General features: G+C 41.2%; 2 protein-coding genes across 5 annotated transcripts; one reads left to right on the forward strand and one right to left on the reverse strand.

The window, feature by feature from the left end:
• Positions 1 to 5540: 5540 nt before the first annotated feature.
• On the forward strand, positions 5541 to 14136 carry tuft1b (tuftelin 1b). The gene is made up of 11 exons (XM_037474840.2): positions 5541 to 5717; positions 9616 to 9693; positions 9978 to 10052; positions 10277 to 10342; positions 10730 to 10819; positions 11362 to 11472; positions 11968 to 12191; positions 12354 to 12459; positions 12650 to 12733; positions 12953 to 13047; positions 13168 to 14136. The coding sequence occupies exons 1-11, from the start codon at positions 5541 to 5543 to the stop codon at positions 13238 to 13240; spliced, it is 1179 nt and encodes a 392-aa protein (XP_037330737.2). The 3' UTR covers positions 13241 to 14136.
• Positions 14137 to 14229: 93 nt separating this feature from the next.
• LOC119218815 (protein C1orf43-like) lies at positions 14230 to 16702 on the reverse strand. 4 transcript variants are annotated; one of them, XM_037473529.2, is made up of 8 exons: positions 16625 to 16688; positions 16310 to 16501; positions 16085 to 16186; positions 15803 to 15956; positions 15674 to 15727; positions 15220 to 15386; positions 15071 to 15129; positions 14230 to 14936 (listed from the first exon to the last, which is right to left on the reverse strand). In XM_037473529.2, the coding sequence occupies exons 2-8, from the start codon at positions 16370 to 16372 to the stop codon at positions 14729 to 14731; spliced, it is 807 nt and encodes a 268-aa protein (XP_037329426.1). In that variant the 5' UTR covers positions 16373 to 16501; positions 16625 to 16688; the 3' UTR covers positions 14230 to 14728. The 4 variants fall into 4 exon arrangements, with proteins under 4 accessions (XP_037329426.1, XP_037329427.1, XP_037329425.1 ...); XM_037473530.2 differs by having other exon boundaries at positions 15848 to 15956; positions 16310 to 16702; XM_037473528.2 differs by having other exon boundaries at positions 16310 to 16702.
• Between the last annotated feature and the right edge of the window lie 730 nt (positions 16703 to 17432).

Genomic DNA, 17432 nt, shown 5'->3' on the forward strand with positions numbered 1-17432 from the left:
CAAGCTCTTTAAGATAGGACGGTGCCTCACCAGCAAGTGCCTTGTAGGTGAGGAGAAGTACCTTAAATTCTATTCTTGATTTAACAGGAAGCCAGTGCAGAGAAGTTAATACAGGAGTTATATGATCCCATTTCTTAGTTCTTGTTAATACACGTGCTGCAGCATTCTGAATCAGTTGGAGAGGTTTAAGAGATTTACAAGAGCAGCCTGATAACAAAGAATTACAGTAATCCAGTCCAGAAGTAAAGCTGCATGAACTAGTTTTTCTGCATCACATTGAGACAGGAAGTTCCTGATTTTCGATATATTACGCAGATGAAAAAAGGCAGTCCTTGTTCTGCCTGTGCTTCAGGTTTCTCTCCACTGTTCATCACATCAGCCTCCCTGATGCTCCCACTGTCCAATGGAATGGATATTCATACATAGACTGTGCTGTCACTTATTGTACTACCTAAAGATAAATAAAACAAATATAACACTGCTAAATCTAACCAGGATGGGCAATGCTACAGTGAAACTGAAATCCATGCTTGTGTTTATCTGTGAATACAATATCTTAATAGTCTCTTTTACCCCTCTACACCGGTTGGTCATCTGTTCACTTGCTGTTAAGCTCAGCATTAGACACAAAGTAGAGAAAGAGACATGTTAATAGCTATCAGAGTAATAGGAGTCGGAGTATTTCACCAAACCTGCAGTGGATTATTATTTCAGGTTCAGCAATGAAATTGTGCTTAAAAAAGTGTTTGGTTCCTTTCAAATGAAATATCCTGCCCCAGTATTGTTGCAACTTGCCTCCTCTCAATGTTTTGCTCTCGCTTACTTTTACCCCCTTAGACAAAGAGCCTATAATCCAAAGTTGGTTGACTATAATTACTGAGGACATCAGCTGTAATCATGACTCCACCTCATCCAGGGCTCCGGTCTTTGTCCTGAGCCCACCGTCTCTTTAGTTTCCCACCGTACGGACTGTCCTTTTATATATATATATATATAATTTATTATATTATTATTTATAATAATACAATATTCAATGACAAATCCGTCAATATTTTTCTGATGTAATGTCCGCGTTTCCATCGATCAGGGACACCAAGTTAGATCCATGTTTGTAACTCAGAGCAAAGCCATCAAGGATGGATCTTCTCTGGCGAGTCATAGACATTCAACTCTTTCACTGGAAAAGATGTCTTTTAAAATCACATGAACCTCAGTTTAAATCCAGTGGTGGTGTGTGTTTACTTACTAATCGAGCTGCCTTCTGAGTATGTATCTTTCGCTCCAGTAGTCTTAAAAACCCAATAGATGTGCTGTATTTAGTGCAGTTTATTGAATTCAATTGAGTAAAAAGTGAATGCTTCTTTGTTCGGACAAATGGTACCTAAAATAATGGAAGTTATGTCTGGAATTAAGATGTAAAACATAATTATATGATATGAAACAGAGAGCGTTCTACTATGCTTATATGTTTTAAAGTTATTTGGGGATACGATTGTGGTCTTTCAAAAGTAACAGACTTTCATTGAACTTTATGCCGCACCTGTCTAAAGCTACAAGGTAAGTAATAACAGGAAACTACAGGCAAAGTTAAACCAACCAGTGTCAGCTTGAATCTATGCTCATAAAATATCAATGGATTACTGTTGATTGAATCCATTCAATAAAATCATCAAACATTGAAAGCATTTAACATTTTTTCAATAGCAAAGCTCTGTTGTTTTTTTCTCAATGGTATGATCAAAAACAAGCAGGACCCTTTGCGCCCCCCCCCCCCCCCCAAAACATGCTTTGAGCCGTGTGCCAGCCGAAAGCAAATGAGTTCAGCCAAAGGCCTGACAAGATAATGAGCCGGTGTAAGTGGCACCTCAGCAATCCCACATGTGACCCGGCTGTTATTAAACAGGACCACATCCTATTTGCGGCTCTGGTGCTGAACGAGCTGCAGTGTAAGGGAGTGCGATCACAGCTACTGCAGAGTCCTTTGCTGACAGAGATGTTGCTTGAAAGTCGAGGGGGACGTTGAACAGAGTTTGTTGAAGCGAGACTGATGAAAAGAGACGGCGAATGGGATCACTTAGGAAGAAGGTCAGGCAGGTCACCGAAGGCAAAATGCTGTTTTTGGGCAGCACTCAAACCAGATGTCTGATGGAAGGAGACGTCGTCAACTCCTCTGAGGTCAGACACAGTTTATTGGAGTGCACCAGTCATTAACATCCCTACATAGACCCAGGATTATTAGGATTTACTCATCTCAGTCTCCGCCTTTAATTAATAGAATATATGACTGAGGGCTACTCGTTATCAACAAAAAGCATTTTAGGCTTCCTCCTGGCAACCAATAAATGACCTATTCTAAATTCTAACCTAAACCTAGAGAATGTATGAAATATCAAGACATGGTTACATTTAAATGTTGTCCAGCTTGGCAATTCAGCATTTCAGAAGTTTCATGGTAGAGGTGGGTATTAGAACTGAATATAAATACAGAATACAAAATACAAAATCAAATAAACAAACAAAAACTCTATAAATTACAGCTACAAACTGGCCTTCTTTTGGCTTCAATGTGCCTAAATGTTTTCTGTATGAACAGAGTGAATCAATGTATGAAAAGGATAAAAAATATATATATTCTAAATGATTAAAATGTTTGGACAGGGTTCTGCTTCCTACTTTGAATTATGACCGAGGTGCAGGTACGGTGAAGCCCTGCAGGGTTGGTTGTTACTGCCTGTCCTGTCCTGGACGGACAGTGAACGCAGCGGGACAGACTGTCTCTTTACTCATTGATGAAGTATCTGACAGCAGTGGGGCGAAGAGGATGAGTTTTTAACCCTGACTGACAGGAAAGAAAAGAAACAGCAAAAATGTCTCCTTCCCCGTCGTGTGAAGACAGCGAAGCGAACGTGAGTGATGAAAACAAACAAACGCAAAGCACAGCTGGTCTCCTGGTTTCTGAATGTTTGGGGCATAAATAAGGGGAAGTGAAACCATCACATGAAACAAATTAGTATACTGTCCCTTTGACGAGATGAGAATTCTGTGAGAAGAAATGCGGATATATTTTCACAACGTGTGACGTCTCAACATACATTGTCCCATTGCGATGTTTTCACACGGTATGAATGGGATTTTTTTTGCCGTCATACCAATACACCTTTTTTCTTTGTCTTTGTAATTACAAACCCAGGTGTGTTATGTTTGTTGTAGTGTTGGTCTTGAGCATGAGCGTGTGCTTCTGATGTTATTAAAACACTGTGACATCATTGAGTCATCGAATGCCTGACGGTCTGGCTGAAGTTCAATTACATGAATGCTATTTAAAAGGCAATTATATTACTTAATGTATTATCCTCTGACAGTAAAGTAATGCCATTGGATTGTGTGTGCTAAAACCAATGCCTCTTGCATGGTAACAATTATTACCATAATTATAGAGCAAACATAATTATAGATAACACAACCTAACCACTTGTTATACTTGGACATTTTCCACAGTGACCGTTCATGTGTGTCTGTGTACATGGCACCTTCACTGCGTGGAGCCTGTATGTCACCGTGTGCGAGGAAAATAAAAGCCATGCGTCGTAGTGCTTGCTTGCTCGGCTTGATATCACAATGAATGTGTCAAAACAAGTCGAGTCTGAACCTACAACTTCACACATTGTAATGGGTAAATTACTAATGATTCCATCCAGACATGTTTTGATGGCGGAAGAATAATTGTTGCGTTCATGTTGGAACATTATTAAGGGAATCCTCTTGTTAAGGCTCATTTGAGAACACAATTAACCCCTGGAATGTAGAATTTACACAGGATTCGAAGGCAGGGGCTTAAAAAACTCTACTTAACTCTAAAGTGCCAAGTATCTTAGTTTACTGAATAGAAATATCTTCTTATAATTTCCGGTCAAAGAATCTTATGTGGTTGAGTATATGACATATATTTATTTATATTGTATATATTTGATCCAGTAAGTTAGAAAACTTGCTTTATCAAAGCTTTCTTGTAGACACCAAAGTGGAATGCATATTTAACAAAGTGGCATGAATAGGAATTGTCAAATAAAAGGTGAAAATTTAAATCACTTTTTATCATGTTATATCTAATTCACAGCACTAAATTATTGAGGTGATATGTGTTATTTAACGGCACATTGCAATCAGAAGCAGGAGGTTGGCATGAAGGAACAGCTCCTCTGTTTTTACACAGAATGAAAGGAGGAAGAGAAACACAATCGTGCCTCAAATGTTCGAAATCCATATTTGGCAGCTTGCAGCTTTGATGGTCTGTGATCGTGCTCGGGGGCGAGGGGGGGGGGTGGTCCATTTCCTTGAGCTGGCTCTAAGTAAGTTATGACTAATGAACATGAATTTAGTTCACGGCACACAGCAATGACACCCTGTTGAAGACAGCTGATGAGCATTCTTTTTGTGCCTTGAGTGGCGTGAACCGTAAACCACGGTCTCTACTGGGAAACGTTATTATGTGTTCTCTCGTAGCGTGTGAACATGCTGAGAAAGGCAACAATGACATGTTTATTGAAATAGCTCAGCTTGATTCTTGTGGCCTTTTGTCATCTTTGGGGTTTATTTAGGTTACATCCACTCTCAGCGTTTTTATATCCCATGGTTTGCACTGCTCACATATCAACAAAAGGATAAACAACTATTAAATAAATACGGAAAGAGTGCTGACGCACCGTTGAGGGCCAACTCTGGAAGTTAGTATCCCACTGGTTTTCCTGATAAAAAAGCCAATGGAGCTTTTACATTGGACTTTGGGCTTTTGAAAAACAAGAAACAAGTTATTTACACTCACATTATGTTGTGTATTAGGCGTAAACATGCTGGCGTTGGGTTCTGAACAAACTGCACCACAGACACGTGGGAGCAAGATAACAAAGAGGCTTTTTTAGTATTTATGTAGTTAGATCGTGTCATGGCTGCAGACTTCACGTTGCAAGTTTCTGTCAAAGACACACACACACAAAAGCATGGACGTGTTAAGGCTGCGGCATCTGACTTTTGTTTGCGCAGTTTTGTTGACACTGAACACACGGCAGCGACTGTTGTTAATGTCATTAATCTTTCTTACGTAACTCGCAGCACGCATTCCTCAGGGTGCTGCTACCTACCACTGTCGCCATGTACCAGATAAATGAAGCCATCTCCAGCCAGTTTTATGCATTGGTCACTTATTGTCTTATATATTGTCTTATTAATTATTAGCATTATTGTATATTTTAATACAGTTAGGCTACAGTCAGGTATGATAGTTGAACCTGGACAGTCATTAACTCATTTATTTTTTCAGATAAAAGCCTAGTTCCAGACCTCTGAATATAAATGAGTCAGTTCAGAGTGATTATCCTATAAAAATAAAAATGTCTTTTTAAACTTTCATGCAGTTCAGATTCACCATAGAGGAAACAAATGTTCCCTGTCTCCTTTCCGCCGTGCATTGGCCTTTGTAGTCCTGCAGGGGAGGCTAACAACCATGCACCTCCTTGGCCCGGCCCACCAGGCCCCCTGGCTCAATGACAAGAGAACAATCTGGAGGGAAAAAAAATGGGTTGGGCAGCTGGTGGAGCCTCACCCAGCCATGTAAGGCAAAACGGTTTCCCACACTCCCCAGTCACCCTGACGCAGACGGCCTGGATCACAGCTGCCTGAACATCATCGGAAAGAGTCCCCCGACGGCTTCGTCTGCCCAGGTAGATACCACAGGGGTAAAGGAAAGGGGTTGCATGTGGGTTTCTCCGGGCATGATGGTACCTGCGGTTGGAGTTTGGACTGCCTCAATATGGTTGTTTGCTTTAATCATTCATTTGGGTGTTCCCTGTGTACTTACTTTACTAAAGATAAAGGGTTAGTTTGCCACACACACATTAAATCCCTCTAAGAGAAATACAGAAAATACACAAAAGAGACATTGCTATCATTATTGATTAGCATTATTTAAACATTATGGACCTTGCCTCTTTTTGTAGTGTACCAATCATCAGAATGAGTGGGTCTACAAAACTTTTTTGAGCCACTTCCCATTTATAAGTTACTGTGGAAGAGTGACTCAGTTCTGTTGCATGGTGACACATACTGTTGGTATTAATCAGAAGAGAAGAGTTTATAATCATATTGTGTGATGTGGGATGGATGACGGCGGGACTCGCTGATGTCAGCTATTTAAGTCTTTAAGTCTTTTATGGCTTTTTTTGATCAGTCGCAATGTTGTTTGGTTGTTTGACGTCACTCAAAGACGGATGGACTTCACGCTTTGCTGTGATCTCTGTTGGCACTTGGGAAAGGAATGCAGGTACCGATGTTGGTGCAAAGAAGGATACTTTCTAAGCTTGTTATTTATGCGATAGATTTATGGCTATGTCGTGTGTTCCTTGTGTGTTCTTCGGTCAGCCTGTGGTACAGCCGAGCACAGCAATTATATCTTCTCCAACAGCAGTTTCGAAGAAGCTTGTGGCTCAATAACTGGAATTGGATGGCCATGTATTGATTGTGGGAGGCTCCTGACTGGTATGAGGAGGCTCTTGTAGCCCTGATGTAGAGGCAAAGCAGCGATGCTCTCAATTGGTAAACATGCCTTTTATAATGAAATCATTATGGGAAGGTTTTGACCATTTTGGGCCTTTTATTGACAAATACATCACTTAATTTGTTATGAAAAAAGATTTAAAAAAAGTTTATTGCACCATTATTGTACTTGACCTATGATTCATTGTGTAGATATGGCCCTGCTCTGTTCTGCTACTCCATTAAGTCACAGAACAAAAAGGACTTCCGAGGAACAATAAAAGAACCCCAATGGAACCACACCTCAGTATATATAAAATGAGCTGATATGTGCTACTTGTGTCCTATAAGAGATGTGGAAAGCACAGCCAGGGATACAATTTAACCATCACAGCTCTTGTTTTATGGTTGTTTCTAAATTAATTTGAGGTTGCTCTTCCCAGAAATGACAAACACATGGAAATGAAGAATCTCCTGAGCAACACGGACAAACCTAGCAAATTAGTACAAAGTGTAAAATTTATTCAGCATAACAAAAACACCCATTCTCTTCCCACATATTTGCTGACGCATGTCGGTTTTCCTTGTCCATACATGAATGTAGGAACGGCCAAGTCATGACTTTACAGACAGGCCAGGACCATGAAAGTACATGCTGATTAAATGTTTAGTTCTATCTTGGAACATGGTTACATCACAGATACCCTTTGAAGAAGCGGTTTCCAACCCTCTCTCTTCCATCTTTATCGGTTTGGACTGTTTTTTCACCCCTGCAATGTTTTTGTCTGAGACTTTTCGGTAATAAAGCTTAAGACTTGTTTTTCTGAAATGTGGTCGTGCAACAAGCAGATGCACAATATCATCTCATACTTAACATTAACTTAAAATCGTACTCTGTAATTTCCAATATTTCTTTTGTTCATCTAAACCACGCTTTCGTCGCTGTTTTCACCCAGGATTATCTGATGAAGTACAAAAGAGGTTGGCCCAGTAAGGGGTTTATTTGCATTGTAGGAACCAAAACATGCTTGTGATTTGCTTCCAAGGTACTTTCTGTGTGCAGTAAACACCTCCCAGTGCGTGTCTTTGCCACGATCCTCTGTGGGAAGCCCTGAGGCCGTCGCTCCCTTTGATCACACAACTAAATGCCTGTCACTAAGTTGACTGATGGTTTTCAAACATTGCAATCACACACAGAGAGATCTGCCGTTGAAGGTGCCAAGGAGAGAACTGGTCACGTAACCAAACGTGTGAGCCACACGTGACGTACCTGGTCGCTCTTCTTTGTCCTCGAGGCATACGTTCGGAGCTGCATTTATGTCAAGGTGACTTTTGGGAGGCATGTTTATCCAGACTCTAAAATCATAAACTGTTTCCACAAATGACCAGTGACACACACACACACACACACACACACACACACACACACACATGCACACAAGACCAGAACAATGTCAATGGAAAGCATAACAGGAATTCTGCAAAAGACAATTCTTTGTTAAAGGAGGTATCTTTGTGGGAGTTGAATCATGGGATGTTACAATCCATTTGGTTCATAATGAACAAAGATAATGAAAAGCAACACTGGAATCCTATGATTGATAAATTGCCAAATGTGTTATTCCTGTTTGACCATTCTGGCCCAGGTGTCACTACTGAAGTTATTATTGCAGCACTTCCTTAGCACTGAAAGGAGGTATGCATGTTATTGCCTCTTTATCATTCTTGCACTAAAATCACAGGTGTCATTCTCACGAAGGCAATTAAAGGTGTAAAAAAAGCTGCTCTATTACTGTGCACTGTGTGAACTCTAGATGAGCACTTTGCTTTATGACAATTCTGGGGCACATCGACTAAACACGACAACCTTAAAACGTGGGATTTTACAGAGCAAGTATCTCTAGGGAGTGAATACAAGCAACTAATAGCACAGGGAAAATTGATGAAACATATGATCAACAGATCAACAGATCAATGATGTCCTTTGGCTGGATTTAAGACAGGGAGGCAGTGTCGGTTTCTCTTGTTTCAAGCACCTTGGAAGAGAAGCACCTGTGTGGTGAAACCTGTAAATAAAGGCAGTCCTGGAAAACACATTTTTGTAAGCAAAGCTTCATTTTGCACCAATGTGACTTGCATAAATACAAACAAACACATAACACCATAAAAGGGCCGGGCCTAAGAAATATTTAGTTTGTTGATAACAATTGGCTATGTCTCATGACTCACACCTGGACTTTTACCCTAAACTGGAATTAGTTTATCAAATGGCCAAAAAGTTAGTTTTCTTTACAGATTTAGAGGAAAAGCAACCAATTTGAGTGTAGCCATACCCACAGGCCCAGGGGTCGTTGCCAGGTAGGATTAAGTAATGTTAGAGCAAGTATTTGTTTCGGAAAAACGTTGTACTTTGTTTTGTAAGAAAGGGGCCATTTCAGTTTGATTGAGTTTCACTGTCGTTTTTCTAACCTTTAACCTTTGTCTAAGATAATTTTATGTGTTAAAAGGTTATGAACTGTTATTTCAGAACAAGGTCCAGATCAACATAGAATAACAATAACAAAACCTACATTCACTGCCTCCGCTGTATTGTAATTGTAAGTCACTAATTGAGCAATAGAAGAAGCTGATGGATGAAAAAGCTTATGATCAACAAAAAAAGGACCTATAAAAAACATTTTAAATTATATAAATAAAAATCCAATTAACACACACACCTTATTGCTATTTTACATGAATGCTTTTTTTTAGGTGGTCAATTCTCACATGATCTGGGTTTTTTTTGTTGTTGAATTGAGGGTGACTCAGCGATGACTCAGCAGTGGGTTTTATTCTTTACCTCCAGTGAGTACACTGGACCGTTTGGTCGTAACCGCCACATTTACCCCGGAGGACGCGATGGAAATGTCTCCTCTGGGTCGGTTGCCGGGCTTTGTAGTAACAGTGTGGCATCCACAGAGGAACTTCAGTATGAGTTTTATGAAACAAATGCCTTTAATTCTCTGTCCCACCCTCTTCCCCCTCAGAAAATCCCCACAGTTCTAATCATTCATCTAGTTTTTGTTTTGCCCTCCTCTTTCATTTCAGGTCCGATGCAGGCGGCTTAGACTCACCCTACAAGATCAGGAACTGTCAGGCTGCAGCTCGCAGCGGGACAGCAACCAGGTATAAAGTCAAAGAGAAAGAAAGTGTGGTTGTGTTGTTTAATGAACGAACCGAAAAGTAAAGCAGCAGAGCAGCAATACAGTAGCGCTGCCACAGAAACCAGAGGAGCAGGAAGAAACACTTATCCCTCCCACTGAAGTCATTAAGGTGAGCTCTTTCTGGTGTGTGTTTCTTTAGCTGCATGTGCGAGGCGATGTGTGCTTATATCTTAAGCCTCTGTGTGCTTGCTTGTACTTGCCCATAGCATCTGAACCTGTTGCCACTGTTGCCATTGTGTTATGCAGGTTTACCTCAAAGCCCATCCAGAGGAAGCGCAGAGTGTCAAAATGATGGCGGACGAGGTGACGCAGATTCATGAGGTCAGTGTGCGACCGGAGAGTGGGTCTCCCACATTACCGTGTGTGTGTGTGTGTGTGATCAATTTTCATGTAAAAAAATAGCTTTTTTTCAATTAAAACGCTGGACCCCATTTCCAATCATGCCACTAATGGAGTACTCCGCTTGTGTAAAGTCGGTTGAATACCACTACATATTTCGGTTGAATAAGGGGAAGGGCATAGAACAGCTTTTTTTATATTTCTAGGTGAGGTACTGTCTGAAGACTCTGAGGGAACAGATGGCTTCCAGGCAGAACACCAAAAACAACAAGGTACACATCCACTGCATGATGCATTGAAGGATGTCGAAACAATTCAGAATTCTGTCATGATTGTTTGGTTTATGGACAACAGCTAAAATTGCAGTCAATGTATTATCAAAGTCGTGGACATAAATGTAGAGGTATAACCGGTGCTCTCAGAGAATTGAAATCATATTGGTTGTCTTTTATCCGTGTGTTCCAGTACACTTGAGGTCATATCTCTGAAGTCTCTCCTGACAGATATGCGGAAATCTTTGCTAGAAGAAAGAAAAGAGTATCGCTATTTGTTGTTTCCTTGATCAAATATCTGTCTGTGTCACACCTGTTGTAGATTGTGCCAGTAAAATAATAAATAAAGTTCAATCTCAGCTAACGAACTGCTGCTCTCCCTTTCAGCATCCAGCCAATGGCTTCAGAGTCAACCTGTCCAGCAGCCAACCAGCTGTCACCAATGGCAACACTGTTCTCCGTGAATCAGACGCCCAGGTGAGCTAAAAACAAAACAGGTGGATGGAGTTTGATTTTGTGATCTGATTATCATCCCTTTATAGCAAAAAACAATCTCAGCTGAAACTACTTTGGATGCTTTTAAAAAAACAGGCATAACATTTATAATGAAAAGATGTCTGGCATTCCAGCTATTTCACACTCCAACTGCCTTCTGCTCGGGGCCATACGCTCTGAAGATGATAATGAAACTTACAGAGCGGGAGGTATTGTGACTATCCTTACCCAGTAACCTCTATGTGTGGTATGTAGGGAGCCAAAGGTTCATTTACAATACATCGAGTCAGGTCGTCCCAGCCATTCAGAGTGCATTTATATTGACTGGGGAAAGTGCGCTAGTTCGGCTGTCTCTGCACAAGTTAATGCTTCCTGCCTCTTGTCTAAACCCCTTGTGTTACCTCAGGGTTGGACAAACAGCTTTTTACACACTTAGCGTATGAGCAGCTGCTCTTATCTGTCGGTAAATTGTTTGCCTGATTAGGCCCGATTAATAGCGTCACTTTCTGTCGGCCTACACTCAGGACGAAGACAATCCGGGGGACAGCGTGAAGCTCAGGGAGGCGACCAAACGTTTTTACACTCAGCTGAAGGACATGGAGACAAGGCACGAGGAGGAGAGGGAGCGACTGCAGGTCTGTCTCACGAGACCAGTAACATGACACGACATCCCGTGTGCAGCTGCTGTCCGGTTCCTTTAATCGCCCTCATTATCTGTGTTACCTGTGGAATTCAACCCTTATGATCCCCTACTGTTTGGGTATTTGCTCTACAGCACACCCATCCGCCAGGTGGTGTAGGGAAACAGACCACCTCTGGTCATGTACAAAACACCAAAACAATTATATTGACAAAACAAGTCATCAGCAAATATGTTTAGGTTGTGATTCAGACAAGATCAGAGCAAAGACTTAAGACTTAAGAAGGTCACTACCAATTTCACAGATTATGGTCTTACTCATTATGAGTTTAACTTCCAAATAAGTGGGTTTACATAATCTGGATAATCACAGAGGTCCAGTAAGCCACAGCAATGGAAAACTGTAATTGTTTATGTGCCCAGAGCCTTTAATAAGGCCTCCACCACGAGGAAACCCAAACACGCTCTCACCCCGTGGCTCCCCTCACAGGCTGAGTCACGCCAGTTTGGTGTTCGTCTGGCCAGGCAGACTGAGCAGCTGCAGGCAGCGGAAAAGCTGTCGGAGGAGAGGGGTCAGCAGGTGGAGGAGCTGCAGAGGCTGCTGGGAAGCATGGCCATCGAGAGTCGCAAACTCAAAGACAAGATGGCGGCAGGGGAGCAAGAGCTGCTGCAGCTCAAAGCAGACAACGAGGAAGGGGAGGAGGATGAGCGGAGGTGAGATGAGAAACAAAGTGATGAGAGAAAGAAGAATAATTGGTACAAAAGTGTACAATAAGAATATGTTTCACTCTTTGATGCCATGGATGCATCCTTATTAAACTATCAATATAATTGGGACAATCAATATAATTTGACAAACACATTTTCTGTTCGCAGGTGTAAGGAGCTGAATAAGGAGGTGGCTGTTTTGAAGGAAAAGATTCATCACCTTGACGACATGTTAAAGAGTCAGCAGAGGAAAGTCCGTCACATGATCGAACAGGTATTCATGCACACTGCACAGAAAGCCATTAGCAAGGGAATTTGATTTCGAGGAGGCGGACACATGAAGTGTAATTGATGTGCAGGAGTGGAGTCAAGAAGGAACATGTGGCATCAATAGGTGATGCCGCATCTGCTCTTGTTGGGAAAGTGTTGACATTGTTTGTCTGTTTGCTTTGTGCGTGGTGCAGCTGCAGAACTCCCGCACTGTCATCCAAGAGAGAGATCGATCCATAAGGGATCTGGAGGAGAGGGTGGTTTTCCTGGAGGCCGAGGTCAGGAGCGTCGTAGTTAGGATCTGAATTCCTTTTTGTCCGACATTGTGATATAGTACATAATGTGTTATTACTTGTCCCTTCATTGCTAAAGCTTAAACGCTTTTCCGACCAATTAAAAGTCAAGCAGTTCTCCTCAAGCATTCATACTTCGTCTTTGTGATGGCAATGGAGCTTTTTGCACACGATTTGACGTCTTTAATCTCCTCCCGCCTGCAGAACCGAGAAATGCATGACCACCTGGAGTACTTCCTGGCAAGCCAGGAGCCTCCGAAGCCGGAGTCCACTGAGAAGAAGCCAGAGGTTGTATACAGGTAACCTGCTTGTTTTCCTATTTACATTAACACTGCTGATTCCCTTCTTGTCTGCCAGTCATGCTAAACTGTCCATATAGACTTAAAAACATTTGACTCCTTCTCCTCCGTTCTGCGTAGTAAAACACTCACACCGACAACACAGACCAACAAGGCCCTTCCGTTCATCAAAATCATCGAGATCAAGTCCTGAACCTGAGTGTCGACCAAAGGAATGACCAATTGGAAAATACAGTGTAAATTTATATACAACCACCCACCAGTGCGTCAACTGGCTTAACAGACCTCATGGTGACAAAGCACGTTGGTGCTTAACTGATCTTCTTACATGATATACAAGGACACAGGTCGAGGCAGTATGTACTTTCTCGGCAAGTTGAAACAATGCAGTGGCAGTAGAAAGAGTTCTGTCAATTTCACTATTTATTTGTATCCACCTCCACCACTTCTTTTCGTGCAGTAATGACATATTTGCAACGCGCCATGTAAAAGGTGTGTTGAGATAGTAACAGCTCTGTTATTAGTTTTGTATCTCCCTGTTCCACATATGTATGACAAAATGTATAAATAGTCCACTACAGCTTATGGACTTTATTCTGAAGCAGCAGCAGGGTCGGGGGCCGGATTCCTCAGTGCTTCGCACCACATCGCTAATGGCAGGCATGCAGTTGGCAATGCCATCATTGAAATACGAGCGATGTTAAACTTCTTTTATTTTACACTCGAGTGAGTTTAATATAATTATAAGGATGATCTTATGTTATGTATTAGAATTTAGAACTTTATTTTAGCTATGCTAGCTAATACTTGTAGATAGCTAATAGCTAACATTTTATTCTTATCTATGCTGCCAAGCGCTGCCTCAAATGTATTATTAAGTTAACTGTTTTGTGTGAAAATGTCTAATATTTAATAACACTTCTGGTTACTGACATCATTTTTGTATTGTTTGTATATCAGTTTATCTGTAAAATACTTCAAGGATGTACACTTTTAAAGATTGAGTACCGTTTTATTGTGAATACTGTATAGTTTTCTGTTATTTCTTTGAAGACAGTTACATTTTAATTAAATATGATGAAATACCTGGATTATCCAATAGTATATGTGATGTTGCATCTTTACTCAGTAACCTTGTACTGCCTCCTAGCGGAGAAATTAAAGACACTGAAAAGTAAGAAGTGGGTTGCAAAGATTTTATCTCCAACCACGAAAGTGTTCAACCTCATATAAAGACAAATAAGTTAAATAAGGTATGAAGGTCTGTATAAATATCTTACATTTGTACAAACAGAGTAAATCAAAAAACCCTGGTTTACATTTGGACTTGGAAAAACAAATCCAAGTGACTTGCCATTGACTCTACAAAAATGACAATGCAAACCGAGCCATGTTGGCTACAATCATATGTGTCCTTTGAACATGAGCATTAGTTCCAAGATACAAACAAAAAGCAAAATGAGAGAAAAAAAACTTCTAACAGTGGTTATACAATGTGATGCACATTTATCAAACTGATTCTTTGAAATTACATGGAAAATAGCATAGGTTCCTTACAGAAGTCCTCTCAAATCAATTAGTGGGTGAACTTTAAAGCTCAACTTAAAAAAATGTTTTCCAGCAGACTGTATATCCGTTCACACAAACATTTTGCAGACAGTCATTCCGGGGTGGAGATCTCTCACAGAGTGCTCTCCAACGTGTTGTATTTGTCTTTAAAATTTTTGAGCTCCAAAAAGTGTTTGGGCCTCTTGCTGCGCTGACCGGTGGAGGGCAGGTAGGTGACTTGGATGGTGGAAGGACTGCTCCGGATGGGAGAGCCCGTCAAGTCCTTTGCTGCGGACTGGTGGTGCTGGTCCAGACTGGTGGTGCTGGAATAGGCTTTTACCCTGAGGGAGAGAAGAACAAAGGGGGGTTATCATGCAGAACTCCCCAGATGTCATTTTTTTCCATGACTACATGCTTTTCCCACAATGTTTTAAAACCAACAATTTCAAGTCTGAGCCAGCAGAGCAACACTTACACATCAGCCAGTTCGTCGAGAGCTTGCTGGTATTCAAGAAACTCAACTTCCCCAAACACCTAAAAGGAACAAGTAGAGGTCAAATCAGTGACCTGCTCCAACGCAACTTTTAAACCCATTATATTCCTGTTTTCTTCAGTCACACACACCCCGGTTCCATGGCGAGCGCTGTCGTAGCCTTCGAGTAAACGGTCAATGAGCGGGCTGCGGCTGCTCTTGATCAGAGAGTGGGAGTTGCGCAACTCCATCAGCCAGTTCCTGAAGTTGCGTCCAGTAAACGCACTGGGAGAGCGGCTTATTTCCTGCAGAGGAATTCCTGAGGGCCAAACAGAAAGGAACCAAAAGTGAAGGTTAGAAAAGATGAAGCTTCCCATGAGAAGATCGGGTCACTACAAAAGATACGATTTGGTAAACTCATTGAGTATAATACTTAAATACAGGAACAAAAGACTGGCTGATTAGCAGAACTGCTGCTTCCTGGGAGAGGTAACGTTTTAAGTTATTAAAATTGTGTGAAAGTAATATATTCAGTTTATGTGATGAGGCAACGATAACAACAACCATGAATCCAGAATATTTAAGTCCGAGCCTCACATCGCTCACCTGAATCACGGATGGCATCCAGAGCTTTCATTCTGTACAGGTAGTTGTAGCAACCTGTGAAATACAAATATTTGTTTTATATGCATGCAAAAACAACTGACATAACTTAACATTATGCAGCTGACTTGCATAATTCAGGTGGCAACAGTTGATGAGCTGAATAAAGTGACTGACTGATTTGGGATTCAGGCTTCAGCCGGTCATCCTCCTCTGACAGGAGACGAGGTTCAAAGCGGATCTCGTGGACCTTGGACAGTCTGGAGTCAATCTGCTCCCTCAAACCCTGAATCGTTTCACCAAGACAATACAAGGACACGTAAACTCCAGCTCCAAAGGCAGCAGCCGCACAGAGCATCCAATGCGCTTTGGCAACACAAGAGGTGCCAAACGCATTCAAACGATCCCCTTTACCTTGGGTGCGTTGTGGCCAATGGGCGCATGGGGTCCGCGGCGGGATCTCATGGCGAAACGCATGATTTGCCTTTTGACGAAGATGAACAACAGCACGAACACCTGCACACAAAAGCGAACGTGACAGGACAGGGTTTCTACGTCGGCATCCTCTTCCTCATCCTCCTCATCTTCACATTAGTACATGGCAGCGGGCAGCTAAAACAGAGACGTAACGTCACTTACCAAGCTCCCATAGGCCATAACCAGAACAACATTAACCCCTGACAACGGCGACGACTCTGCCATGTTACGTGTCCGTGTGTGCGTTACGCTTTATCCACAGCTCGATCGCGTAAGCTAGGACGTGGTGTTACTAACGTTACATTAGCTTGGTAGCTAGCTCTCGGTTGTCCATCCTCAAAATGATGGGCACTGCTGCACAGACAATAAATTGTTTTTCAGCTTTGAGGGGATGATTCTATAAAATAAACTATGCAGCAACAGTACTGATACTTATCTACGTCTCCAGCGACCTCCTGCATGAAGTAAGAAGTGTACCGTTTGCTTGTGCTAGCAGGGAGCGGTGAGAGCGACAGCGTCTTGCGACACTTTGCGACACTAGACATTACCGTAATAACGGGGTGACAGGACAAGTTAGGTCTAACAACCTAAATGGAGTTCAAATATTTTTGTCCGTTTAATTGCTGTGCATTACAACATATTTTTACAACACGTTAGCTGCCTGTGGATTCATATATATATAAATTATATTATTATCATATTATTATTATAGTTGTAATAGTAGTAGTTGTTGTATTAGCGGTAGAAGGGGTAACAAATCCCAAACTATTTAATAGAATTTATTTTTTATTCGTTTTTATTACTTACATCACAATAATCTATATTATGTATTATAATAACATAGTGAGTGTATTTAAACAACACTTTAATTTGTTCTATAGTGTATAAATTATGCATGCCTTTATGTAGCACATAAATAAATGACTACTTTAAAGGGTCAAAGTTGCACAATCGGACACATTAGCACAGCTATTTGCACAATTCATTAAAAACGTATTTTGTAAAGTTGTCATGTACTATGTGATATGTAGTGTGTGCAAGATGGATACCCTCGTTTCTGCGCTTAATTTTATATGCATTTTATTTTTCCTATTATATATTTGCATAGGTTTTCATACCTTTCTCTTGCTCTTGCATGTAAAACCCAAATCGCTCTGAATATTTTCAACAAGTTCATATCGTCAAGTTCATGGCTCTTTTTTTTGAAATTGTGAACATATAATTCCTATAACGTGCATGCAATCACTTTACCAAAAACCTATCTATGTTTTGCATATCAGCATAA

This window comes from Pungitius pungitius, chromosome 17 (genome assembly GCF_949316345.1).
Source record: "Pungitius pungitius chromosome 17, fPunPun2.1, whole genome shotgun sequence".
In the NCBI taxonomy this organism is placed as follows: domain Eukaryota; kingdom Metazoa; phylum Chordata; class Actinopteri; order Perciformes; family Gasterosteidae; genus Pungitius; species Pungitius pungitius.